We start from the raw sequence: 27,892 nt of genomic DNA, 5'->3' as shown, positions 1-27,892 counted from the left end.
CTCGAGTGTCTGTTAATTAGACTTTTATGACATGTTGGTAAACAAACGGATTAATGACATTTCACGTTGATTAAGATGCATGACAGTCCCTTTTTCCGGCGGCGAGGGTAAACACACACAACATGTTACTCACAGTTATTGTTGGTAATTTTCAATAATGGATCAATAAAATCGGGCGACTTCATCTTCGCTTTCATGTAGGATGTCGGCGAAGTCAGACGGAATTCGGCGACTATTTCGCCCGAATCGCCCACTAGCTCGAGCCCTGTGATAAAAAAAATAATATATATATTTTTATTGAGTCTAATGGTACATGGGTTTGTACTACATGTGAAAAACACTATGCAAATTTGTCTTTACAAATTTTGTTAAAAGTTTATTGGTCCTTATTTGTGAATTTTAACTGGTCATATTGTACATAGTTATATAAAGATCCTAAAAAATAATGTATTCATGTATGTAAAAGAGGGATGGCCTTATGGCAATGGTGTCTGCCTATCTTCCAATGTTTTAGTTTTTAGCACCACTTGTGTCAGAATATGATATTTTATATAAAATGGATTAAAGCTATAGTCAAGTCCGCTGGCTTAGCTCAATAGTGGTTGCATCAGCTTTGTGATCCAAAAAGCCAGTCAGGTCTGGACTGACTGGCAATATATGACCAAAAATGTGTTAAAATCAGCATAAAAACCTGATAAAAAACAAACAATTGAAACTATAGAACATGAAGAATATATTTATATTTTGACAGCTTTCAAGAGTGAAGGTACAGAGTATGACACCATGCTGGACATTACCAACAGACATGCGACAGTCTCGAATACGTAGTGAACCCACTGATGAAATTATTCTGTTCAAGGTTTATAATTATTGCAAAAATAATCTGTATTCATATCTAATATCTGAAAAAAAAATATCAATAATTAGTTATAATTGGAGACAGAATTAAATTTTGTTGTGTTAGTAGGACTGCACAAAGTGAATGAAGTTCTGTCTTACCCAATATCCATCCAAGTGTTTGTGTCCACATTCAGATATTAAATTAGTGTTCACACTTTATCTTCTTTATCATCTGACTGTACAATGCTTTAAAACATTGAGCTTATGAGCCAACTGCAAGTATTTCAAATATTCTACAACAGTAATTTCTGATTTGAGTGGAACTGTTTCTATGTAGAATCTTATGAGATTTTTATTGTTTATATAATTTGCCCATTGTGGTCTGTGTTGACAGAGTAGTTAAGGTTGCAGGCTTCAAATCAGTTGCCTCTCACAGCTGTGGATTTGGACCCTGTCAGGGACTTTTGGTAACTTCATGTAAGGTAACTAACTACCCATCTAGCTTACAGATAGGCCTGCTCATGCTCACATGACCTGAAATAATGTACAAAGGAGCATCTAAGGTCTTTCTCCCCTTTACAGTGCTTTTACAGTGCCATTGTGATGTATAACCCAATACAATAAATACATTAGTTATGATGTAATGATATAAAGTATTTAAATAAGGGACTATGTACATGTATATTACAGGAAGTAGACTGGTCCACTACTCGTATAGAGGCTAATGCTCATGAAGGAGACACAAGTTTGCCAACTACTCCACTACGTCTTATTGCAAACCAGTCTAAAGTCAGAATCGTTATGAAGAAAAAGCTAAGTGGTGGGTAGCTAAATTTCTATAAGTTTACTAATGTATTTATACTTTTGGAATTCACATGCACACTTAGCTCCATAGGGAGAGCATAAGATTTGTAATGCATGGATTGCATGATTGATCCTAGGGTGAGAAGAATTTTCATTTTTCTTGATCTCAACATTGAGTTTAATGGTCATTTGTCTTTTATCCCGGTTTTAGAAATCATGTAGGATTGCGGAAATTTTGGTAATTACTGGTCAGTTATCCAGGAAAGCATTGACTGCCGAGATATGAGCAAAAGTGTGTTAAATTCAGCAGATTATTTCAGATTGTTATAAAACGACTTTTTCAGATTAATATTATGACTATTTTAGATTGTTATAAAATGTCTATTTCAGATTGTTAAATTATGACTATTTCAGATTGTTAAATTATGATTATTTCAGATTGTTTTATGATGACTATTTTAGATTGAATTATTATATTATGACTATTTCAGATTGAATTATTATATAATGACTATTTCAGATTGAATTATTATATTATGACTATTTCTGATTGAACTATTATATTATGACTATTTCAGATTGAATAATTATATTATGACTATTTCAGATTGAACTATTATATTATGACTATTTCAGATTGAACTATTATATTATGACTATTTCAGTTTGAACTATTATATTATGACTATTTCAGATTGAACTATTATATTATGACTATTTCAGATTGAACTATTATATTATTACTATTTCAGTTTGAACTATTATATTATGACTATTTCAGTTTGAACTATTATATTATGACTATTTCAGATTGAACTATTATATTATGACTATTTCAGATTGAACTATTATATTATGACTATTTCAGATTGAACTATTATATTATGACTATTTCAGATTGTTTTATGATGACTATTTTAGATTGAATTATTATATTATGACTATTTCAGATTGTAGTGTTATAGCTACAAGGATCATATTTCTATTGGATGATCTTCTGTGGGTACTAACAGATACACAGTTGAAGTCTGCCATGGTATATGTTAACTCCTTGTCTACCATGATAGAAAAATCCTCTCAACAAAGTAAACAGCTAGCTGCTGAAAAACTTCAGGTATTAATGATTGTCATATTTGTTATTATGAAATTGAGGTGGTTTGGGGTTTTTTTTAACGAAAAATATTTGAAGCTATAACATGTGTGAGAAACTGTTGAAAATAAATACACAATATGTATAATGTCCTGATTAAGCCTTCGATTTAAAGTATTGACCACCTCCTCTAGTACATATGCTTAACAAACATTCTCTGTAGATAATAAAATATGTGTTTCCCATAATTTTTTATTTTTCTCACCTCCATTAGTTTAATGAGTGCAATGTTTTAAGTGTCTGTCACTCAACCCATGGATCCTCGGTTTAATTTTAATCAAATCACATGCATATCATACTAGTATTGGTTAGTTCAAAGACATGAAAATGAGTAGTATAAGTTGCAAAATGCAAAATTTTGTTACATTATCAACCTTAAGAAAATATGTTTAAACTAAACATATCTATTGTGTCTACAGAAACAAGTAAAAAGTGGAGCTGATCAGCTATACATGCAGCAACAGCTACAATCTAGACCTCGTAGTCAGACCAATGAGGCGAAATATTTCCAGAAATACGATGTTCAGACAACGTCGTATCATCTGATCACCAGTAGAGTAGATCTACATCTATGTGATGACACGCCCATGGAGAAAGGTAACTGTGTCACGTCCAGAGTCACATACATTTAGACTACAGTAAAATGTTATTATTTTATAATCTTGCAAATTGAAAAACAACACAATTTTAAATATCAATACATGTTTTTTTTAAATATCAATCTTTATTAGCTTCATCAGTTGATAAATAACAAAGGAAATGAGGTAAATGACCAAACAGTGACTTGGTAATTTAATTATATTTTTATTTATGTTTGTCATTGATCATTGTGATGATTGTAAATTTTAAAACCTTTGGGAATGAGTTTGGTCCAACCAATTTAGAAATTACAAATTATTAGATTTCTGCCTGTACTAAACTATGTTAAGGACATAGGGTAACGATAATTGTTTTGTTACGACAGACTCAAGTCCGAAACATAACAAGAAGATTAATGGAGGTGCAATGCAGATTACTATCTACAAACTGTCCCTAGATTATTATCCATTTCATTACGCAGGTAAATATATGACCTTTTTTTTTACAATATTCAATGTTGTTTTAATTTCACAATTTCATAATTCAGGTGAACAGTTTATCTTTTTGTACACAGTCATAATTTATTCAGTGAATAAGTATCGCCTACAATTGAAGGTTGGTTGTTTATTCAATGTAACAACCTAATTCTACAATGTACCAAAACCAATATATTTTTCAACAAAACCAATATAATTCAACCAAAAAGAAAACCATTTCAACAAAAATGATATAAGTTAACCTAAACCAATATAGTATTACCATAACCAAAACCAGTATATTTTAACCAAAACCAATATAGTATAGTTATAACTTAACTTATACAGATTTAACTAAACCAATATATTTTCAACTGAACCAGTATACATTTTATTCATCATTCCTACATGTAGTTTTTGCTAATGCAGTCACACATTTGTCAGCTTTGATGTTCCTTTGGTTAAGTTTTTGCGTGTAAGCAAGTATCTCCATAACTACTGAAGGGAATGAATTGAAACTTCATACACTTGTTCTCTGTGATTATCTAACATGATTGGCACAAGTCCCATAACTCTGATTTGTTTCTTTGCATAATTATGCCCCTTTTTCGACTTAGAAATTCTTGGTTAAGTTTTGCATGTAAACTGGTATCTCCATAACTACTGAAGGGAATGGATTGCAACTTCACACACTTGTTTTCTGTGATTATCTTACATGATTGGCATAAGTCCCATAACTCTGATTTGCTTTTTTGCATAATTATGCCCCTTTTTCAACTTAGAAATTTTTGGTAAAGTTTTTTGTATAAACTGGTATCTCCATAACTACTGAAGGGAATGGATCAAAACTTCACACACTTGTTCTCTGTGATTATCTTACATGATTGGCACAAGTCCCATAACTCTGATTTGCTTTTTTGCATATTTATGCCCCTTTTTCAACTTAGAAATTCTCGATAAAGTTTTTGATTGTAAGCTGGTATCTTCATAACTACTGAAGGGTTTATGCCTTTTTTGGGGACAATTTTATAAATTCATTATAATAAAGCAGTGATTTTATTTCTAATAACAAGCCTTTGTACCTTTTTGGACAACTTTATGTATTCATATAGGTAAGCATTATTAAACTCAATGAAGCACCCTTGTGACAACTTTTTCAAAAAAGTCGAGCGTCCCTGTCCTTCGTCAGTTCTTGTTCTTAAATGCTCCAAGTAATGAAATGGAATGAAAACTGGATAAATTTTATATTATTGTTAAGAACCTTCTTATAAGTAGGTAAACATTTTTTGGATAACTGATTTTTATTGCTTTATTCAAACATATTGGGAACTGGTAAACATTAATGATAATAATTTTTTATGATGCATTATCATCTAACTTACAATATGTTATATCACCTAATTTTGTAATAAAACATCTTTTTTTCCTAGTGTTTTTCTCTAGTTTTATGTAGAATTTATTCACAGTTTTCTCCTTATTGTTTCTCACAAATTGGTACAGAACCTGCAATATGATATCAACCAAACCAGTACTGTTCCGATCAATCCCATGTTATTTCAGCTAGGCCAATACCATTTCAACTAAAACAATATCTAGGAGATCCAGTAGGCCTAGCTTGTTAAAAGTTTCTGTTTTCATGTGATACAACTTCAGCATGATGCTTTTACAGAGAAATAACCAGTGTTATAAATATAATAGATTCTAGAAAATTTGCAATTTCATGGAAGGAAAAGATATTATTTACATTTTGTTTGTGACATTTTAATCAAGGTGACAATTTTAAACTTCAATTATATGATATGGCAGTATGTATTGCAACTCTGCTGTATTTTGAGGTTTGCAACCAAACTTTAAACATGGTCAACTATAATACTGATTTCTAAACAATGCATTCAACTTGCAGTATATTAAAGTTTTTCTGATTTTTTCATACAGAACATGTTCTTGAGTTTTATAAATAAAGGCATGCTTGAGTAGTATATAATACATTTTCCTTTTATTAAGAATCAAGCATTGAATGGAAAGCATTGGAAAGGAATGCCGGTGCACATTTTATTGTCTTTTGTTGCAAAAGTGCACCTTTATTTGCTTATTGAGAATTTATATTCACCTCAAGTTTGTTTTATGAGTTTAACTAGCACTAAGTGCTAGAAAGAGCTTACAGGATTAATCACTGTCAGTCATTATACCTTGGTATATCTATGTTTCCAAATGTCTAGAGCTTTTTTTTAGAGCTTAAACATATGGCATATACCGGTAGTATAACAGTTTAAGTCACTGATTATTTCCCTATCTTATCCCAGGGGTACAAACCAACTTTTACAGTTTCAAATTAAGTGTAAAAGTAACTTGTGATCAAATTATTGTGAACAGTAGTGCACGGAAAAAATTTGTTTGTACCCCTGAATAAGATAGGAAAAACCCATATTTGCAAAGTTCTGGATAACATCTGTAATGACCATGGGATCAAAATTGTCAGAGTTCTCTGATAAGGTCACTTTATTTTTACAAAGGCTTATATGGAAATTTGTTTCCCTATGAAATTAAATTATAATGATGAGAGCTTACATGAGCTAAAATACATGTAGTCCTTTACCAAGATTGTTCAAATTATGAATATGGGGTAAAAAATTGTCTCAGGCCTGGGGCCATTTGTTTTTAAAAATGCTTATAAAGGAAAAGTTTTGTTTTTTTTTCACAAAAAAAACGACAACAATAAAACATGAAGGATTTAAACTTATGTTATTGGCATTTGTAACAACTTTTATGATCTTTACAAAGACTTCTCATATATATAACCCTAAGAAAATTCCATTAGCCAGCTACAGTTGACCTCTGAAAAGTTTGTCCAAATTATTTCCCATTGGTCAAATTGGCCTTGCCAAAGAGGCCATTGAACTTTATATAGACTTACTATACATAAATTAAGAATTCCTAATAAAAACTACAAAAAAGTTGTTATATTTTGAAATAAATAAGATATACATGTTACTATGTGGCTCACCACCAAATTTTTAAAATATTGCTCTGAGATCAAGCCAAATATATCACTTGGTTTGCTGAAAAAAGATAACTTTTCGTCAAAGAGTTTTAATTTATTGCTCTATTTTATTTCATGGAGCTAAGCTTGCCTGTGCATGATATAAAAGTATTTGCAGACTTCATTCAGGTGAAGCTACTTAAGAATGACAGTGAATGTATCATTGTAGAATTGTAGAAAAGTATTAAAATGTTATCAAGTTAAATTATTTTATTTAAGGCCCTGTCACACTAGACTGCACTTTCACTGCATTTGCATGGCGTTATTAAATTAAACAAAGGGCCGCGAGATCGCAATAATAATGTGATATTTTTGATGAATGGACACTTTAAGGCATCCTCATGGCGATCATAGTGATGCTTCAGAGCTTCCACAGCGTTTTATTTGTTGATTTTCTGCGTTCATACTGTGCTTCTACCGCGTTCTTTGCACTTTCACTGCACTTTTACTGCACTCGCACTGCTCTGGAATTGTAAAGCTCCGTAAAACACCATGTAGTATAATGCATGGTAGAGACGCTGCACTGTCTCTATACAAGAGCCATGGATAAGCACGATGTTTATTGGGCGATCATCTGTGCTTTCACAATGTTGCATTGTAGACGATTCTACTGAGTTGCTACAGCTTCCTTACTGCAATCCCACTGCGCTCTTATCAGAACGCCAAGTGACTGCTTTCATTTTGAGCATGCTCACAATATGCACAGTCAGTCAGTGTATTGTGCGATGCCACTATGATGCTGCAACAATGTTTGCAATCTTACTGAGCTCACCTCGGCATTCTGAATTTTCCTTGGATGCCGTGAGAACGCTGCCCTAGTGTGACAGGGGTTTTAATTGTGATCAATATTTTTTAGATAATTTTAAGTCATAATTTTGTAATTTAGATTTCTATCGAACAAATTAAAGTACACTTCCAAATACACAATTATGTATTCTGCCCTATTTATGTATTCTGCCCTCTTTCATTATACATAGCTTAATGTCAAAATCGTAAAGAATGCCAAACCTTGATGAATACTCAACACAGTTCTGGAAATACCTGGAGAGATTTTGTTAACAAAATTTGTATTGCCTTTGTGATATTGTTTTCAATGCACGAGTTATATAGAAATGAGTATATTATGTTTGGTTTTTCTAATTTCACTAGATATGGATTTGATATTGACCAGTGGTAAGTTTCAGTGTGTAAGGAGTGATTATAAATGATACATAATGTAACTACACCTAGGAATATCGTGTCAATGTTGTCCATAAGATAGCCTGGATTTATGTTCACGTTTGCAAAGGGAGATTTGGGGGATGCAAGTTTTTTTTATTTAACTGGTATCAAAACTGATGAATTTATGAAAGCTTTTCATGTTAAATAGTCTGATTTTAGTTCTCATGCATGTATTTTTATGTTTTTCCTCTAGAATTTGATGTCCAGCAATGTTAATGGTTTATATTTCATGAAAGAAATGAAACATTTATTAAAATCTTAATACAAGGGCTACAATGGCCGAATGGTCAAACTCAAAATGGTTCTAAGCTTTTTTTGGACAGCAAACATAAAACAGTATAGACAAATAGATAGTTCAGGGAATTGAGACAGACTCTTTGGCATAGTGGTTAAGGTTCCTGACTTTTAATCACTTGCCACTCAGTGCTGTGGGTTCAAATCCTTCCATGGACTTTGTAATTCTTTCATGTGAGGAAGCTTACGCGTGACATAACTAAAAGTTTTGGTTCTACACATATATTTGCTTAAGTATGAAATAATACTCAAAGGGTCGTGGCAGACTTCTTCCATTATTGAAACTGAAAGATAGCCATATGGCATTCGCAGTGTCAATATGACATTAAATCAATTCCCCTCCCTCTTTCCCCATAAATAAAGTTCTAGTACTGAAGAATTGTTTGTATTTGGAACTGCCCTGGAACAACTTTTTGTTTGACTTACCACTTGGTTAACTACTAACCTACACAATTTACATAAGTCCAATAAATATGATATTATGATCCCAATAATATACTAGTCTTTAGAAAATACACTACTTGAAGCTGTATTTTTACTACATGATTATTTCTAGCATGTACTTGCTAATTTGGTAAATTTGGCTGCTCTTTCTGGTTCAGGTCTTCACTTTCTGGACATATATTCTTGTGAATAACATTGTGTTTTAATATAATACCCCCTGGTTTACAGGAATAACTTAATATTCCTCAATTGGTAATGTTGCCTGACCATATTTTTGGACCATATGGGTTATATTGTATGGGTAAAGTTTTGTTCACAAATTTATAATAAGTATGAAAATGTGTAATTGAGTTAAATTATCACATGGTCCTATTTATAATGATAATAATAACTGTTTAAATATGATTGTGTGGTCCTGGAAAATTAAGTAAAATAAAATATCAAGGTGAAGGTCACAATGGCTTTTTATATCATCTATTTTCATAGTATGCAGGCATACTTGCTTGCTTGGTATAAAATTAAGTCAACTATTTACAACATCTAAATAGGACAAGAAGCCAAAGTCTTGCATATTGGTGTCAAAACAATTTTGAGACAAATTTTAAGTTACATACAATACATTTTATCTATGCTTCTTATTTTGCACTGTATTTACTGATACAATTTTGTATAACTTAGTTTAATATAGAAAGCTTAACTTAATAACAGAGTGACAAAAAATTAATTTCATTTCATTTCTACAGAATTTTATTAATTATGCTCATCCAAGTGTAAATGATCAGCTGAACAGTTGAAAATAGAAATAACTCAACATTTTGCCATAATTGTATTAAAGTTGTTAATCTAAATTATTTGTGAAAACTGAAACTGTTTAAAGAAAAGTGGGGCTTTACTAATCACCCTGGCCTTAATGTAAGAATAACACTGGTTAAGGTTTTGTGTGTAACTTTTCACTGAAGATATAATCTTGAAACTTCACACTTGTCTGTTGTATTTGAAGGTAACTTTCCAAGATTCATGAGACTTCATTAGAATTTTTAATTGAATTTGTTAACATTGATAATTATTGCATATTCCTGTGGCTGTTTTCAAGTATTGAGATTAGTATAGTATAGCTGTTGTTAATACATTTTAAGGACTTTCATTAAATCAGTTTTGGCCAGCATAATATCATGAAGTTGGTCTCTTAACATAAATGAAGAATAATTAACCTAATTGAAGATACCTAGTTTTTCCAGTTTCTCAATGAAGATTAAAAAAAAGATGTTTTTCCTGTTGCTCAATGTCATCACTGTATAAAACATAAGATTACAAGTGTAATGGAAGTGTTACAAGAGTTAATTTACCCATAAAATATAAGCTGAAATATTTTAATATATAATAAAGGTACACTTGAATGATGAAGTAAATTATTTAATTTATATGTTAAAATTTGTTTTTAGTAAATTTTTTTATTCACTTATCAACAAATTTTTTAGTTTGTTTTGTTTTTTTTGGGGTTTTTGGTTTTTTTCGTTGTTTGTGTTAAATTGTTTTCTTTTGGGGGGCATTTTGCTGACTGTTGGAGTGGATTTCATGTTTTGAATTTTTGGAAACCAAATTTAATTTTAAAGGGATTTGTATAAAAAAATCCCACACAATGAGCAGCCAACAGTATAGTGCCTGGTCAGACTTCACAGATGTACAGGATAACCTGGCTCTATAATGGCGTCACTGTAGGTTCCAGCAGGTTCATGGTTAATGTGAAGCATATTTTTGAGTTTGCATGTGCTGCTTTGACAGAGTTGTTATTGCATTTATAAATTTTGTTTGAGAGTATTGATTACAGTGTCACAATATGCACTCATTATTAGAGAGGAACCTAATCTTTACCACATAAATAGCTGATTTACTGTCTGTGAGTGTTGAGGGTCTTCTTGGTCCATCTTTCAAAAGAAAAAAAAAGAGTAATGTTATAATTGTGTACCCATAAACAAGTACTTTTCTCACAATATGGTTTTAATCTGAAATGGTGTTATCTAAAATTAAAAAGAATTTTCAGTCTTTTTTCAGTAATTGATTGTGTACAGGCATGCCCGGTGACATATTGATGGTCTGTACACACTGTGTCCTTTAAAACATATGGACCCTTATTTAGATACAAATTGAAGAACTGTTCTGTTTAATTTTTAGTCTGCTGGTTATTCCACCAGTGCAGACCAAGATGAGATTAAACATCTATGCTATCTGGTCATGGTCTGCAATGTTCCCTATTCAGTCAGTACATATTTCCAAATTGTCCCTAAATATTGAAAATGGTTTATGCCAGATAAAATGACAGACAAGTCCATTTATGATGTTTAATGGGTCAAGGGTTACAGTCTTGTCTGCTAACTCTTTTCAGACTCTTGGGATTACAACTATATGCATGACATGTATATTCTGTAAGGAATATTATGATAATTGAACAAAATTAATTATCTATTATATAATACTATTTATTTCTGGTTATGCTGTATGGTCACGATCTGACATCAGGTTTTCATGCTTCAGTTATGTTCAGGCTAGATAGTGTTTTTATTTCCAGTTTTTACTATACACATGTTTATGCATATTAATTATAGCTATTTATTATAACATGTCCAAGTTTATAACACAAATTTTACTTTGCATACTCAACTAAATTTGTACCTGAGTAGTTTTTATATGATTTTATAGTTATAAAGCTACAAAATAGTTCATATTGATATGGCAATGTCAAAAGTCAAAATGACATATGAATTATAAATTACTTAACTGTAAGTTGAAGTTGTACTTGTAGCCACCTTTCAGTTTTTGTGTGGGTTTCATTTTATGTATTGATTAAATCATTTATTTATTAAGTTCCTAAGTGCCAGATTTAATCAGTTGTTTGCAGGAACAAAGCATGTGACTAATATTCTATGATAAAAAAAAAATCTATAGTAATTCTTTATTTACAAATGAGATACTTTTATTTCCAGAGATCTTGTTTTCTCGTACGAATTAGTGTTTACACATTTTTCACTTTTAAACGTAGGTGGAGAAAGAAAGAGTTGGTACCGTTACACAGACAATCAGGGATCTCGGAACACATGGGTACAGGATCTATTTAAAGCATTCCGTGCGGAAGCTTCTAGAGCCAGAGAAGTGTGCAAAGTTCTCTCCCCTACACAATCACCCGCTCACCAGACGGCAAATCAGAAATCACCCGCCAAATCACCTCCACAGACACAAAATCCACAAGGGGTCAAAAACCAAGGTCAAGGTGGTCCGAAGGTCACTAAATTACTAGAAAGTTGTATGGTTATGAAGATAGAAGAGTTTATTATATACAGGGTTTCTACTGCAGACAATAAGAGGAATATGCCACAGAAGTTTTTTAGTTCCGACAAGAAGGCTCTACATTTACCCTCGGATATGTCAGTAATACATGTAGAATATACAGACTATTTTTTCACTGATGGAATCGACTATCCAGGTAAAAAATCACGCCAGGGACTTTAAAACTCTTTTATGTCAAAATATATATAAAAAGTCTGTGGTTCTACTTCTTATGTGCGCATTAATGTACAAAGGTGCATCTAAGGTCTACCTTCACAAGTTAAGCTGAAATAAATTATTTTCAATTAAATTATTTTCAATTTCCACTCTTCAAAAAAGATAGAGGAATTTCATTTTTAAAAAAAAATATCTCGGTCATAGGTAAATAAATAGTAAAATTTTATATTTTCAAAAACTATTTCTCAGAACCAATCTGTGATTTAAGCACTATTTGCAATGACAATCTTCACTAAGGTGAGTGATGCATGGCCCATATTGACATTCTTGTTTCATTATCATACAGATGCAATATATATTGATTATTTTTCAGTACCACATGCCAACATGTATGTATTGGTCAACCCAGTGAGACTACATTTAGACTATCTGACCATGCTCTGGTCCAACTACTTCTCTCTCAACCTTGCTCAAGTTCTAGTATGTTCTTTATTTATATAATTTTATTATATTTGTTCTTACATGTATAAAATAGCAATAAGTTACATGAAAAATCCTGCTTGTGGTTGAGGAGTTGCCTTTAAGGGTTAATACATCAGAATTGCAGCCGCCAATGTCTACCTGCATGATAAATTACAGATATAAAGGGTATACATATACATGTATACATCCAGTTTTGCTCTGAGAATAACTGATTGATTACAAATTAATATTCCAACAATAAATCTACTATTTGATGAATTTTACACACATTTATTACTGTTCTGTTTTTAACAGGAAGGAATAAGAACAAAGGAAGTAAATAGATACATATAAATGGGTCATTATAAAATAGTAAACATTTTGGGTCTCCTTTATTAAAGTTTGTAAATGTGAATACCTGAATGTATTATAGGAGACACCAGAGAATGAGATACAGAAGAAGTTGGAGCATGTAGATATCAAGGTAGAGGCCCTGATGCCCAGGGTAAGTACAAATAATGTCATCATTTATGTTCAAAATATCATTTATGATTTGATTTATTATTCTATAGTTATGTAATCAGGGGATTGTTTTTGTACTTCAGATGTGTAGGAATTAAAATTGTGTCATTAGGATTGGGAAGTTTTATCAGAGTTTTGCTCAAAATTGGGAATTTAAGTGTAGAATAGCTCCAGTTATCAAAACATTTTGTTTATTAGAAGATGAAAACAGTTTACAATTTTTACAAAAAAACTTTGATAGATCTGTTTCAATTGGGAATATTTGTCCAAGTATTTGAAAAGAGATTACTATTTTCAAAAAGGAAATATGACATGAAAACAGCTATAAAAATATATAGGTAAAACCCATCAAAAACTAGAAATATTAGCTTGTGTTAGTAAGTTATGTAACAAACAAATGCACATTTAATTATTTTATCCCTATGAAAAGGGTGACCAGATACTTATTATTGTGTTTCTTTTATTCGGTCCTCATATAATGTAATTTTATAGAATTCTATTTTGAAATTATATCTGAAATAACAAAAAATATGAGAAACTATTATACATGTATATCATGTCCATTCAGTGTTTTATCACCCTCTTTTAATGAGGTTAAGATATATGAAGTAAAACGGATTGAAAAAAGATTAACTTGTACTGTTTCATATTTTATAGGTAGTTGTTTCTGCCGAGGAGAAAGTAGAAAAACAACCTGACCGTCCCGATTCATTACAGATACAATTCTCGAAGATTACAGCGTCAAACACGCATATTGAAAACCAATTTACTTTCGAAGACCTTCAAGGTTTATTAAGTCAGTATAAAAACTGTGATATGTTTACCTGTACGGATTTTCCAAATGACTCTGGTAATTTAACTTCCATTCCAAAGATCTTCCAGGCTTTCGCAGATTCTCGTGTAAATCCATACCTCTGTGGCTATATTTTAGAACTTCTACAAGGAAAATTGCCAAACGGATTCAGTGAGAAGGATCTTGGGACTGATGCAGTTAAAACGTTACTGAGAACTGACACTCTAAAACGAGACATGCGTTGTGATATGTGGGTATTTAGTATAGATCAGGTCTGGTTAGAATTCCTTGGAGTGCCGACTAGTCGTACTCGTCCTGTGCCATTTGTAGAATCTTTTCCATTGACATTGTGGGTGTGCCATCCAACAGCAATTCCAGATGACATTATATTGCCTGATAACTGTAGTGCAACAGTGAATGGTGACTGTACGGAGAATGGTGAGAAAGGCAGACGGAAAACAAGACAGCTTCTTAAACAATATTACTCCGAGGATAATGATGATAATTCTCTGGATTCAAAAGACAGCAGTACCCAAGACAACAATCTCAAAGATTCCAATAACTGTGATATTGACGATGGCAGTGTGCAATATTCGGCTTTCAAAGTCGCAGACTTTAATCTTGCAGCTAAAATAGGCGGGAAAATCAGAGCTCAGCTGAACAATCCCCAATATTTATTTCTAATGAGAGTTATTGAGTCATTTTCAAATTTTCAACTACAGCTGAATGCTGATGTTGAAGATTTCTTCAAAGGAAGTGATACACCTGCAAAGACATTTGCCATTCCATTATGTATACCCGAGTTAGAATTTGCAATGGTTTGTCCTTACATTGCTGAGTTACTCCCCTTGAGTAATCCAGACATTTTGTGTTCTCCAAATTCAGAGAGTATGGAAGAAAGGGAAGTAGATGTTGATACAGACAGTGATATTGTTGGGGTTACAGATGGAACAAGTGGCATGGAAGACATAGAACAAGCAGACCAGACGCTGACAGTCACAGAAACTAATGGAGGTAACTTAACTTATTTCTGTAACTAATATCTTCAGTGGAAGATTTCTATTTTCAAATTTTGATAAAAATTTAGCAAATTGGACATTGATTTCTATATGATAAATTTATCATTTAACAAACTATGTTGTTCTCGGGACTTCCATAGCTAAGTGGTATAATTCATCAACTTCCCTTGCCACTCACCGCTATGGGTTTGAATCCTGTCGCTGTAAGGAAGCATCCAGCTAGCTTTCAGAAGGTTTAAACTTTGATCTGTTACTAATATTACATCATTTCACTTGCAGGCACTTGTATAGAGATGTCAGAAAATCTGCTTGTAGAAGGCCACCTATCACATTCACAGAGTGACTCTACCATTGTACGATACACACAGAACACAGATGAGCTTCATTTAAATCAAGGTAAATATATAGTACTTGTTGAGGGATTTACTTAACTTAAGTCAGATATTTTATATCTAATGTGATAAATGTTGAGTTGGATAATGTTGCCATGGATACCAGAATTATACATGGATGGTCTGATATGAATAGGTTATTATTATTTAATGAAAAAATTTCATCATCCAAAGTTCATAAAACAGTAAATTAGAGGATACTCAAATTGCATTTTCCATTCATCCATCAGTCTGTAAAGTTTATTTTTATTGGACAATCAGGACTTACATGTACATCATCATTTAAGATGGCAGCTTATTATTTATGAATAAATTCTATTTTAATTAAAGAAAGGATATTTTCTGTTATCAATCTGTTATAAAGATGTGACTTTTGTATAAAACCCTTGTCTAGTAATTTATGTTAATATAACCTTGTTACTGTTAACTTAATGTCATATAACCCATCAAATAATATTAATATTTATATAAACTGTAACAAAAAAATTTTAGTCGTAAGATATTTATCAAGTTTCTTTATAGTTAAGATTCAAAATAGAATGTCTTTCAGATATTAAAATAAATGGTTTAAGTTTTTGTTAAGCAATGTTTGGGGATATTTATTTTGCAGGTGTGAGGTTAGACTCTCACTCCAGTGAAGATATCACTCAGTCAGAGATACCAAGTTTACATGTCTCCAGCCATAATATCCAGTACACAGCTAGTGACTCCGGGATCTCCTCCCTGGGAACATCGTCAATATCATCAGGTCAGAGGTCAAGGTCAGGCAGCAAACTTACCCCAACTACAATGAAGAAATCTTTTACAACAGGAGTAACTAACATATCAAATTTTATGGGTAAAATAAAGAATCGCCTTGACCCAGATGATTTGGATGACTGTGATAAGTAAGTTTAAACTTGACTTAGTGCCCTCAGTTATTGTAATTCCTATATTATAAGTAAGTTTAAACTTAACTTAGTGTCCTCAGATACTGTAATTCCTATAATATAAGTAAGTTTAAACTTGACTTAGTGCCCTCAGATACTGTAATTCCTATATTATAAGTAAGTTTAAACTTGACTTAGTGCCCTCAGATACTGTAATTCCTATATTATAAGTAAGTTTAAACTTGTCTTAGTTTCCTCAGATACTGTAATTCCTATAATTTAAGTAAGTTTAAACTTGACATAGTGCCCTCGGTTACTGTAATTCCTATATTATAAGTAAGTTTAAACTTGACTTTGTGTCCTCAGTTATTGTAATTCCTATAATATAAGTAAGTTTAAACTTGTCTTAGTTTCCTCGGATACTGTAATTCTTATAATATAAGTAAGTTTAAACTTGTCTTAGTGTCCTCAGTTATTGTAATTCCTATAATATTAGTAAGTTTAAACTTGTCTTAGTTTCCTCAGATACTGTAATTCCTATAATATATTAAAGTAAGTTTAAACTTGTCTTAGTTTCCTCAGATACTGAAATTCCTATAATTTAAGTAAGTTTAAACTTGTGTTAATGTCCTCAGATACTGTAATTCCTATAATTTAAGTAAGTTTAAACTTGTCTTAGTGTCCTCAGATACTGTAATTCCTATATTATAAGTAAGGTCAAACTTGACTTTGTGTTCTTAGATATTTTGAATCTCATTAAGCATTTGTCATTGACACCATTTGGCATATTTTATTTAAAACCTCCAGATATCACTAGCATTTTAAAGTCAGGGAAATGCAGAAAGCTGATATCTCTTCATTGCTATGGCATTAGAGTGTGAAGGAAAGGTTTTGTAATAAGTTAAGTTAAAAAAAAATCAATTATTTTTCATTGTTGTATGATACTACATAATTGTACTAATTTTCTGTTTGTAGTATTTCGATAAGAACAGACACATCAGATGACGATGATTTTGAGTTTTTGGGACTTGATGATAATGAGGCGCCAGCGTTTAACCACAGTCACATGTCCGAGACGTCATCTACAGCAGACACAGACGACCTGTCCAGCGTGTTTGCTGAAAGTACGTCTGCTTCAAGGGCTAAAGAAGTGGTGAGATAACTTTGTTACAATTTTTCATTTCAAATCTATTGTATGAGGGTTGTTCAATACATTCATGCACTGGTGGAATATTTTACATGTAGGTTGCATAACAACAATAAAAACTACACAATACTTTGCATCAATCATTCTCGTATTGACAGTGTCTGATATAGTTAAGTGTTGATTATCTATGGAAAGTAATATTGTGAATTAACAAGCATTTAGGTTTTAAAATGAATAAGAGACACTTTTGATATATATTTTACAGTTTTAGCAATATATATATCATATATTTGTGGGGTTATGGTGGCAAATAGTTATCTAAGAAGTGTTAAAAGAATAAGCTCAAGAACTATACTGTTTGCTCCTTTATTTCAATTTATACCAACTTCTTCCTTCAATTTTGAAAGAGGCATTCAGTAATTTTTGAGATATCCTTACAAGGGGCATGAACCAGTTCCCAACAGAGTGAACAGTAACACTCGGAGTCTTTTATAATGTTACATTTGATTATTTCCTCAGGTGTCAGCTGTAGTGTTTCGACTATCAGGGATTGAGTTATTGATACAGAGTATAGGTGAAGATATGTTCATCTCACTACAGACAAAGGCCATAGATTGTGAAGAGACTGGGAACACACCTTACGAAGATTTCTATGCAAAACTCTCCTCCCAAAATGGTATGATTCATGACTTATAACCAAATGTATACTTCTAAATGAAATATATTGATAATGATCATTTTGATACTTTCTTGCGTACAAGACCGGACATTCTACTGTTTACACCAGTGCTAGAAAAAAAGATTTTTTGTCATTTTTTTTACCAAAACATATGCAAAAAAAAAGAATCAAACACAGACTGTTGTGACAGTCTGCAATATCTAGCTCTTGGGAAGAATTGTTAAGCTGAAATACAATAGAGCCTTATTACTGCTAAAGACTGTTACCCTTACACTAGATTTTCTGGTCTGTACCAGCAACCAGTGTAAGTTTTCTTATAGGCTATTATGTCAATTTTTTTTGGACAGTGGTAATGTTTATGGCATGATTTTTTTTAGTAAATTGTATTAACGAGTTGTTGAACAAAGATAAAGTAAATGTGGACAGTCAAGGAGAATTTGGTGATAATTGTAATCTCTCATAAGCCAAGAAGTTACATTATATACATTTTGTTGTATTTATATTTTTCATTTTATACAGGGGTTGTGAGAAATGCAGCACTTTTCAAAATTGGAACATATCCGATTAAATTCAAAATGACAAAAGGACCATGTGCAGAACATTTGGCCCCAAAGGGGTCCGAGCTTGGTGTGATGGAAATCCGGGTAAAAGATTACGAGTTTACATTCCGTATGACCAGCATTTTAAATATGACAAGTTTTATCGAAGACGAGAAAGTGGCTATACCTACACCCATGCATATAATAGTGGATAACTTCAAACTTACACTCCTGGTTTGTACCTTTCTCTTATATTGCTATGTTTACTTAGTACACATTTATTTAGATTTATAGACTTGATTTTTGAGAAATCTTGGTATCTTTTTGATGCAAAATGATCATCTATATATATACACAAATATGTGAAGTTGAGTAATAAACATTCCCATTTTGAACAGTCTATTCCATGTTGAAGTTGTTTCTATATCAAGATGCATAATTAAGCTATCTATCGTATATAGCCTGGTCAGACTGGACTGTAAAGATATTCAGGCTGGCCTGGCCCTATTCTAGATGCAAAAGATACCACTGCAGGCTAAGGTTGAGTTTTTCTTCTTCATGATATTTAATGCTCATTTTAAGCTTTTACCAATTATTAAGAGTCCAAGGGGACTGACTGGTTAAGGTTTTTGACTTTGAATCGTTTACTCAATACACTATGGTTTCAAATCCATGTTTAAGAGAGCTATCGAACTGGTTCATGGAAAGTTAATATTTCTACTTAAAATTCCACACATGTTCTGAGTCAGATCTAGAAAAGAGGGTTTTAACTTACCTCGAGTATAATTATACTTAAATAGTAATTATTGAGTAATGTTACTTATTTTATCTGATATATTATACAGGAGGACCGACCACCCCCGATTGCTAGCCATGCTGCAGCCAGTGCCGAACCAGTCAACCTTAATATTCATCACATGTTTATACAAAGACATGATGATGGTGTCTTCCATATGACTACAGGTACTTTCTTTGTTGTTGAAAATATCAAATAAGTCAGGGCATTTGTGGTCTAATCATTTACAGGATATTGAGTGATCTAGTCATGTAGAGAATAAAAGTTACCGAGAGCTTAAGTAGCTTTGAATCACACACCCTTGCAATTTGAATTTTGCCATGGAACTTTGTGAATCATTTCATGTAAGGAAACTATCCAGCCAGTTGCAAAAAGCTTATAGTTTTAAGCATGTACCTACTTAAGTCCTTTGAAAGTGAATGATTCCTTGAACAATAACTTCTCCCGCATGATTTTTAAATCAGCGGTGGAGAAACAATGACCATTAGTCTTAATGTGAGAGATCAATTATCAGGGAGAAATTCTGCCCAGTCCAAGGATCAAACCAGCAACCCCCTGTATAAATACAAATCAGATGCTGCTCCTATTGAGCTAAGCATGTGATTTATGAAAGCAAAGTAAAACTTTTGTCTGTGAGAAATTTCTTTACAGAAGTAATGATTTTCTATTTTGCTTAATGGCTCATAGACAGTTCTATTTCACAGTGTTTTGATTTTTTAATGCAATACACAGATGAGTAAATACATTTTCAAAATGTTATTATGAAGAAAATAACATGTGAAGTTTTAGAAATAAATAAATATTTCCAAGCCATATGCTTTGCATTTGTAATGTCCAATAGGTCAGACTGAATTCATTCATTTTTAATACCATATTTCTACAATTTTTGCGAAAAGGATATTTTTTTCACTTAACAATGTAGTATTTTAAACACATTATAAATTTAAAAGAAAATTAGAGTAGCTGTGTTTTAAACACTCTGTGTGTTATTTATAGATTCCAAACAGAGATTACAAGATACTGGGTCAGATATGTCTAAATCAGAAACAGCGAAACAACATGCAGACGCCAATTTAGCAGACAACAAATTAGATTTCTCTAACCTACCAGCTGATATCGAGAAAAATGTTTACAAGTTGATAAGCCAAAATGAACAGCTAAAAATACTTTGTGAGAAGTTAGATAACCACTCTCAGAAACAAGATACTGAGTTAGAGAAACTTAAAAAAGAAAACGAGAGATTGGTAGATTTAGAAGACGAGAACAAAAAATTACGGGAAAAACTGAAATCATTTGCTATGTCAAGTGGTCCTTCCCTAGACGAGATGGAAGATCTAAGGAAGGTTAATGCTGATTTAGAATCGGAAAATGCTACAATGATGGAAAGAGTTGTTACCCTTCAAGAGGAATTAGATGACGCTAAACGGGAGAAAGAATCATTATTGTCTACATTACAACTGATGCAGGAGGAACTTATAGCATCTGAACAATACAGACAACGAAATAATTCAACTAATAGTCAAAAGTAACTAGGGTTTCGATTTTTCGATTATAGTACAACACTTTTTGGTTGGTTTTTTATTTTTGTTTTTTTTTTACTATGAATATTCGGATATTATCATTTGTTAATACATTCCTTGCTCAGAAAACTGAAATTTTCATATGTACAGGTTAGTGTTTATTTGAAAGCAGTTACAAAATTAAATTGCTCAAGAAAGGCGCCGTCGCTTGACCAAATTCAATTTGGTAAATGCTTACTTATGAACACTTACCAATTTAGTGTTTGAAATTATTTAAAAAACAACAAACTAACAAAAAAAACAACAGTTCATAAACTAGCCAGATTAATAGACGATTCAACTGTAAGAAGGGGCGTCCGTGGCTGAGTGGTTAAGGTCGTTGACTTCAAACCATTTGCTCCTCACGCTGTGGGTTGGAATCCCGACAGGGACTTTAGATTCTTTCATGTGAGGAAGCTATCCAGCTAGCTTTCAGAACCTCGGTGGTTCTACTCAGGTACCCGTTTGTGCCTGAAATAATGCATGGAAGGGCACCTGAGGTCTTCCTCCACCAGTAAAGCTGGAATGTCGCCATATGACCTATACTGTGTTGGTGCGACGTAAAACCTAATCAAACAAATTAAACAAATAACTGTTTGAACCAAAGTAAATGTGTTAAGATCCAATTAAAATAGTGCAATCCCAAGGGATGAAATATAACTTCAAACACTAATGTTGTTTTTTTAGTAGAGTAATTTTGTTTTTGTTTGCTCATTTCAGTAAATTAGTGTATAATATATTTAACAAATGACTTGACTTTAGATGAGTTTAGTGTAAATATATAGATCTCATTATCACACTTTAACACAGTCTGATGTTTATTTTATAATCAGTTCTTCTTAAACATATCCAAATTTGTAATGACATTTTATTATTTATTATAATTAGTGTAATATTAATGTCTGTCAAACTATCACCTGTAAGCTGTAATTATAAAGATGGTCAACGATCATGTAACGCCGGATGCATGTTAAAGCACATTTACTACTTTCTGAAATAAAGTTGTGACCTATTATTGGTAAACAGATTTTGATGCTCGCCTTTATTATTAAAAAAGTTTACTGTATTTTCTACAATTTTTCAGATTATGGAATTATTTATAATTTTTACTACAGAAAGCTAGTCAAACTGATCTAATAATGTACAAATGTTATGTAGTGTTTGATGTCCAGGTTTGTAAGTCATAGACACTCTACATAGAATCAGGGATCTTTTTTAATTGAGCTTTTTGTGAAAATAGTTAGATATAGCTATCTTTGCCTACAGTTAAACTTAATAAAGATATAAGTAATGTCAGATATATAGAAATTAAGTTATCATGTGTAACATTGTTTGCATTGTACATTGTATTTGTACATTAATCAGCAAGTGTATATTTATACATTTATTTATAGGTATGTACAGTAAAGATAATTCTCGCATGCAGAAGAGTGTAGACATGTTAGTATCTCCTGTGAAACAAAATATAACAGTATTGTTTTAGAGAAGTCTTTATAGTGCTATGGTGTCTGAAATTCTGCTTTTCTGTTTATGATATGAAATCATGTTATATTTGTATATTGTACATGCATATAGTAAATCCTAGCTAGCTTAAAGTCAATATGCTTTGCCTTGCCCTTGATAATCCCCAACCCTGCTATATATCTTAATCTGACTTATCCATCTTTAAATTTGGACAATATCATTCATCATTTTAAAGGAAAATTTAAAGATAAGTACTGACTGTATATTGCAGACTATGATCAGACACAGGAATATATTCAGTTACCGCCAGCAGGTTTAGGGTTATTTTGATGTCTAATATTAATTTGATCTAGTTGATATTTTAATAATGTCCCGAGCTTTCATAGTCATAAGTTAGACTACATGTATACAAACATACAAACACGCCTCGGCCATCACTCTCGTATTGTCTGGGTAAATCATGTTGGATTATCACAAGAATTGCTTCAGATCAATCATGAAAAATATCACAGGAATTCCTGAATCTTATATATTTACACTTTAAGTTATAGATCAGAAGAATTCCGCTTTTAGTTTATTAATGACTTTTTGTATACTATTATCATTCATACACGTATGATTGTTCCTGACAAAGTGTGATGATGTTTCAGAGGTTGAGAAAAAAGAAAGTCTGAGGTAACATGTAATGTAACAATATGTAGTTGAATGTTAATGATTTCATGATCTACCCCTTGAACTGGAATATTACCTCTAAACTGCACCTCAGAGTTCTTGGATTGACACCCGGACAGCCATGTAATATTTTCATAATAACACATGGCTGCGAAATTTTTGCCAAAGAATGGTTAAGAGTATGAGATTTTTAGACAATCTCCATATGCAACTTTAGCATTGGATGATTTAGTTTTTAGCTCAAAATGTAACAACTCGTAAAGTGAAATTTATTGCCTTGTCTTGACAATTTAGGTTAGTTTGTTTTCCTTGTGACCAATTTTTGCATTTTTTTCCTGTACCGGTTATTTTATCACTGCTTTATTTTTCTGTTTGCATGTATTATAATTGTGAATATTTTGAAATCATTGCTTTCTTAGCTTGAAGTGCTAGTCATGTACATGTCTTTGTTTAGGAATAGATGTAAACTTTCTGTCTGTAAAAACTGTGTATCTTAAATGTGATGTGACAATTCCAAAGAAATATTTAAAAGTTATCTATAAGAAAAAGAGAGGGAATGGATGTTGGTGTTTTTGTGGTTAAAGATGTTTTGTGTAAGATACACATTATTTTTCTATAATACAGGTTATGATATAAAGTGTGCCATAAATTTTGCGCCAGGTTGATTGAACATTTATTTACCAGTTGTGATTAAAAGTGGTCATAAAATTACATAATGAGGACAGATATAGTTATAACTCTGTCAAATTGAAATATGTTTCTGTTTCCAATTGTTTCTTCAATTTTCTTATTTTTCTATTCAATTTTGATTTTTAATCGACTATTATTTATGATTATCTGTTATTTATTATTATCACTTTTAGTTTACAATCAGCTATTGTTTACAGTCAACTATTGACTGCTTAAGTTTACATATGACTTTCTTTTGAAAGGTTTATATCATTGTATATGAAACTTTGTTTGAGTTATATTAAGAAAAAAACTTAAAATGGTATGCAACTGCAAATAACGTTTGTTTAAGTAATAATAATAAGAAAAAAAAGCTTACAGAGGTATGCAATTATAGCTCGGTAATAAAATTAATTAATTGTTATTGTACAATTTTTGTTAAAACTTTAATATTTAAGCTTGTTTATTTAAGAACAGAAACAGAAAACTTTATCTACTTTACTGTTTACTCAGGTAGATGATATAGGCCCACTTGGGTCTCTTGTAACAGTATTCTGGTTATTGTTTTACTGTATGGATTATTGTCTTTGATCTTTTCAGCATACAATTAAGGGTCTGAACAGGAAAGATGCCCCCCCCCCCCCCTTATTTCAGTTGCAACCTTTTTGTATGAAGTATTTGACAATACAATTATAGTCAAGAATATGGCATAATAAATACTTGTATGTTGAACAACAATATTATCTCTATCTCTTATACTGACTCATTTTTAGCTCGACTATACAAAGTATATGGAGAGCTGTCCTACTCGCCCCGGCGTCCAGATTTCAGATTAAAGTTTAGGTGTAGTAAAATATTTTTCACTATAACTTTGTCATTTCTTAAGGTATCAACTTCACACTTCAAATATATGTCCCTTATCATCAACCACATCTTATGTGACAATGTTCATAACTCTAGCACCAATATTTTTAGATTTATCTCCCCTTGAACTTTCCTTAAAAAATACTATTTTTAGCTCGACTTTTCTATGAAAAGGGGAGCTATCCTACTCGCCCCGGCGTCGGCGTCACACCTTGGTTAAGTTTTTCGTACCACCCCACTTTATTTCAGAAGTATTACAAGTATGGCTTTGAAACTTACCATACTTGTTCACCATCATAACCTCCATCTACAGACAAGAGTACATAACTCTGTCAAGGTTTTTGACAGAATTATGGCCCTTTTTTGACTTAGAAAGTGTATTGAGCTTGGTTAAGTTTTTTGTACCACCTCACTTTATTTCAAAACCATTGGATGTATTGCTTTGAAACTGACCATACTTGTTTACCATCACGACCTTCATCAACAGACAAGAGGACATAACTCTGTCAAGGTTTTTGACAGAATTATGCCCCTTTTTGACTTAGAAAAATACATTGAATATGGGTAAAATCCACTTATTGCCTTAACCCTTTGAGATATTGCTTTGAAACTTTTAATGCTATTTCACATCATTACCCCCATCTGTACGCAAGAGAAGGTAACTCTGTCAAGGATTTGTTTTAAAAATTAAGGCCTTTTATCGACTTAGAATCTTGGTTAAGTTTTTTTTAGTACCAGTCCACTTTTTGACTGAACTGTTTGAGATATTAATTTGAAAGTTGGAATACTTGTTTACAATCATGATTCCCAAACATGTCCAGGAGAAGGTAATTCTGTCAAAGATTTTATTTGAATTATGGCCCTTAACTGTCAATGTTTTGTATTATAGGCAAGCACTAAAAAACTTAAAAAATCTAAAAAAATTCATTCCTATCCACTTGTTCACTTTACCATAAATTATGTCATAATAAAATAATTCTTCACTAAATATCTTAATGCTCATGGCCATTGTTCACTTTAAAAATACAGAGATTCTTGTATTGCCTTTTACTGCAAAAACTTTTTTTATTGGCAAGCAATAAAAAAGTCGAGCGCGCTGTCTTACGGACAGCTCTTGTTTACTGTTACTTCTTTATTTCTTAAGGGATCAACCTCATACTTCAAATATATGTACCTTATTATCATCCCCATCTTATGTGACAAGGTTCATAACTCTAACACCAATATTTTCAGATTTATCTCCCCTTGAACTTAGAATTTTCCTTAAAAATTATTATTTTTTACTGTTACTTATTTATTTCTAAAGGGATCAACTTCATACTTATATTATAACTTCTTTACTTTTTAAGGTATCTACTTCAAACAATCATTACACACATGTTGTGTGACAAGGTTCATAACTCTAGCGTGACTATTTCTAGAATTATTCCCCTTGATCTTGGAATTTATGTAAACAAATGTTATTTTTTTGCTATAACTTAATACATAATTATACATAATTGATTTTTCTTTCATAATTTTGTCCTCCTTACTGCGTTTAGTATTTTATTAGTCGAGCTTCGCTGTCTCCTGTGACAGCTCTTGTGGTTTTCATTCTTTCTGTAGAGTTTTATTTTTTTTTATTTACAATATAAATTGTGTCATTTATTTTATCTATGCAGTACAAGTCACTTTATTGTTGCTCAAACTCATCATTTTAAATAACGTCATAAAAATTGTTGTTATATTCTCCTTTTTTTCAATCCTTTGGGTTAGATAGATTTCGTAAGTTTTTATATGTTCAGTAATTTTTTGTTTTCCTGGTTATGTCTGTATTAAAGTCTTCTCACAAAGAGATTCCTTGTTGCATTTTGTGTTTTAAAGATATTATTGTAGATTGTAAAGACTTGTACAGAAAAGTGTATAGTTTAATACAATGTGTAGTTAATAATGTGTTAATCAATGTTGTTGTAATATTGAACAAAACTTGCATTACAATGTATATAAATTAATGATAGTATTGGCAATGCAAACAAATGAAGTAAATATAAAGATGACATCTGATATGTTATAGAGATAATGTTATTGTGTCAATATAAATTCAGCTTTTTTACAGAATTTTCATTTTTTTCTTTTATTGAAAAGACAATGTATAAACTGTTATTTATCCATTACATTGAAATCTGCCTCAGCAAATGCTTTCATATTTGTTAAAGTATTATATAGCTGTGAGTCTTTTACACTTTATAGTTATTTTCTGTGATCATGTTGAATCAGTGTGATCATGTTGAATCAGTGTGATCATGTTAAATCAGTGTGATCATGTTGTATCAGTGTGATCATGTTGAATCAGTGTGATCATATTGCACAGTGTGATCAGTGTGATCATGTTGAATCAGTGTGATCATGTTGAATCAGTGTGATCATGTTAAATCAGTGTGATCATGTTGTATCAGTGTGATCATGTTGAATCAGTGTGATCATATTGCACAGTGTGATCATGTTGAATCAGTGTGATCATGTTGAATCAGTGTGATCATGTTGCACAGTGTGATCATGTTGAATCAGTGCAATCATATTGAATCAGTGTGATCATGTTGAAGCAGTGTGATCATGTTGAAGCAGTGTGGTCATGTTGCACAGTGTGATCATGTTGAAGCAGTGTGGTCATGTTGAATCAGTGTGGTCATGTTGCACAATGTGATCATGTTGAAGCAGTGTGGTCATGTTGCACAGTGTGATCATGTTCAAGCAGTGTGATTATGTTGAATCAGTGTGATCATATTTGTACAGTTGATACAATGTGTATAACATGTAATCATGTTGTCATTGTGTGATCATTTCGATTTAGTGTTTGATCATATAAAGGATCTCAGATAAGGAAACAGAACTTTGCATTTACAAGCTATTAATTTAGGTAAAAATATGAAAGTGTTTAAATTTAATTTTGAAATAGTTATTTGTTTTACTATAGATGTTATCAATAAAAATTAGTAAGTGTCATGACATAAAAAATTGAAAATCTTACAAGTTACATACTAGTTACTTATCTCATGTAGGTAAACAAATTTGTTGGCCATGTGGGTCCAAACCTGTTCAGGGCCAAGCAGTTGTTTCCTTG

At 31.8% G+C, this 27,892-nt stretch overlaps 1 protein-coding gene across 2 annotated transcripts in view; it reads left to right on the top strand.

Annotated features, from left to right (window-relative positions):
• The window catches only part of LOC132754212 (bridge-like lipid transfer protein family member 3B), a 29,799-nt gene extending 5,415 nt beyond the window's left edge, over positions 1 to 24,384 (top strand). The window contains exons 6-22 of one of the 2 annotated variants that reach the window (XM_060744808.1): positions 752 to 859; positions 1,531 to 1,660; positions 2,595 to 2,758; positions 3,214 to 3,391; positions 3,759 to 3,854; positions 8,039 to 8,062; positions 11,886 to 12,326; positions 12,720 to 12,826; positions 13,242 to 13,313; positions 13,988 to 15,137; positions 15,422 to 15,538; positions 16,145 to 16,421; positions 17,379 to 17,556; positions 18,070 to 18,226; positions 18,749 to 19,002; positions 19,614 to 19,731; positions 20,561 to 24,384. In XM_060744808.1, coding sequence (XP_060600791.1) covers positions 752 to 859; positions 1,531 to 1,660; positions 2,595 to 2,758; positions 3,214 to 3,391; positions 3,759 to 3,854; positions 8,039 to 8,062; positions 11,886 to 12,326; positions 12,720 to 12,826; positions 13,242 to 13,313; positions 13,988 to 15,137; positions 15,422 to 15,538; positions 16,145 to 16,421; positions 17,379 to 17,556; positions 18,070 to 18,226; positions 18,749 to 19,002; positions 19,614 to 19,731; positions 20,561 to 21,093 — 4,104 coding nt within the window. In that variant the 3' untranslated portion in view covers positions 21,094 to 24,384. The remainder of the gene's footprint in view (positions 1 to 751; positions 860 to 1,530; positions 1,661 to 2,594; positions 2,759 to 3,213; positions 3,392 to 3,758; positions 3,855 to 8,038; positions 8,063 to 11,885; positions 12,327 to 12,719; positions 12,827 to 13,241; positions 13,314 to 13,987; positions 15,138 to 15,421; positions 15,539 to 16,144; positions 16,422 to 17,378; positions 17,557 to 18,069; positions 18,227 to 18,748; positions 19,003 to 19,613; positions 19,732 to 20,560) is intronic. The other variant, XM_060744809.1, reaches the window with a different exon arrangement.
• The last annotated feature ends 3,508 nt before the right edge of the window (positions 24,385 to 27,892 follow it).

The sequence above is a fragment of the Ruditapes philippinarum genome, unplaced genomic scaffold (genome assembly GCF_026571515.1).
Source record: "Ruditapes philippinarum isolate M1 unplaced genomic scaffold, ASM2657151v2 ctg2024_1_1_1_1, whole genome shotgun sequence".
NCBI lineage: Eukaryota > Metazoa > Mollusca > Bivalvia > Venerida > Veneridae > Ruditapes > Ruditapes philippinarum.
This window is presented reverse-complemented; position numbering and strand designations above follow the sequence as displayed.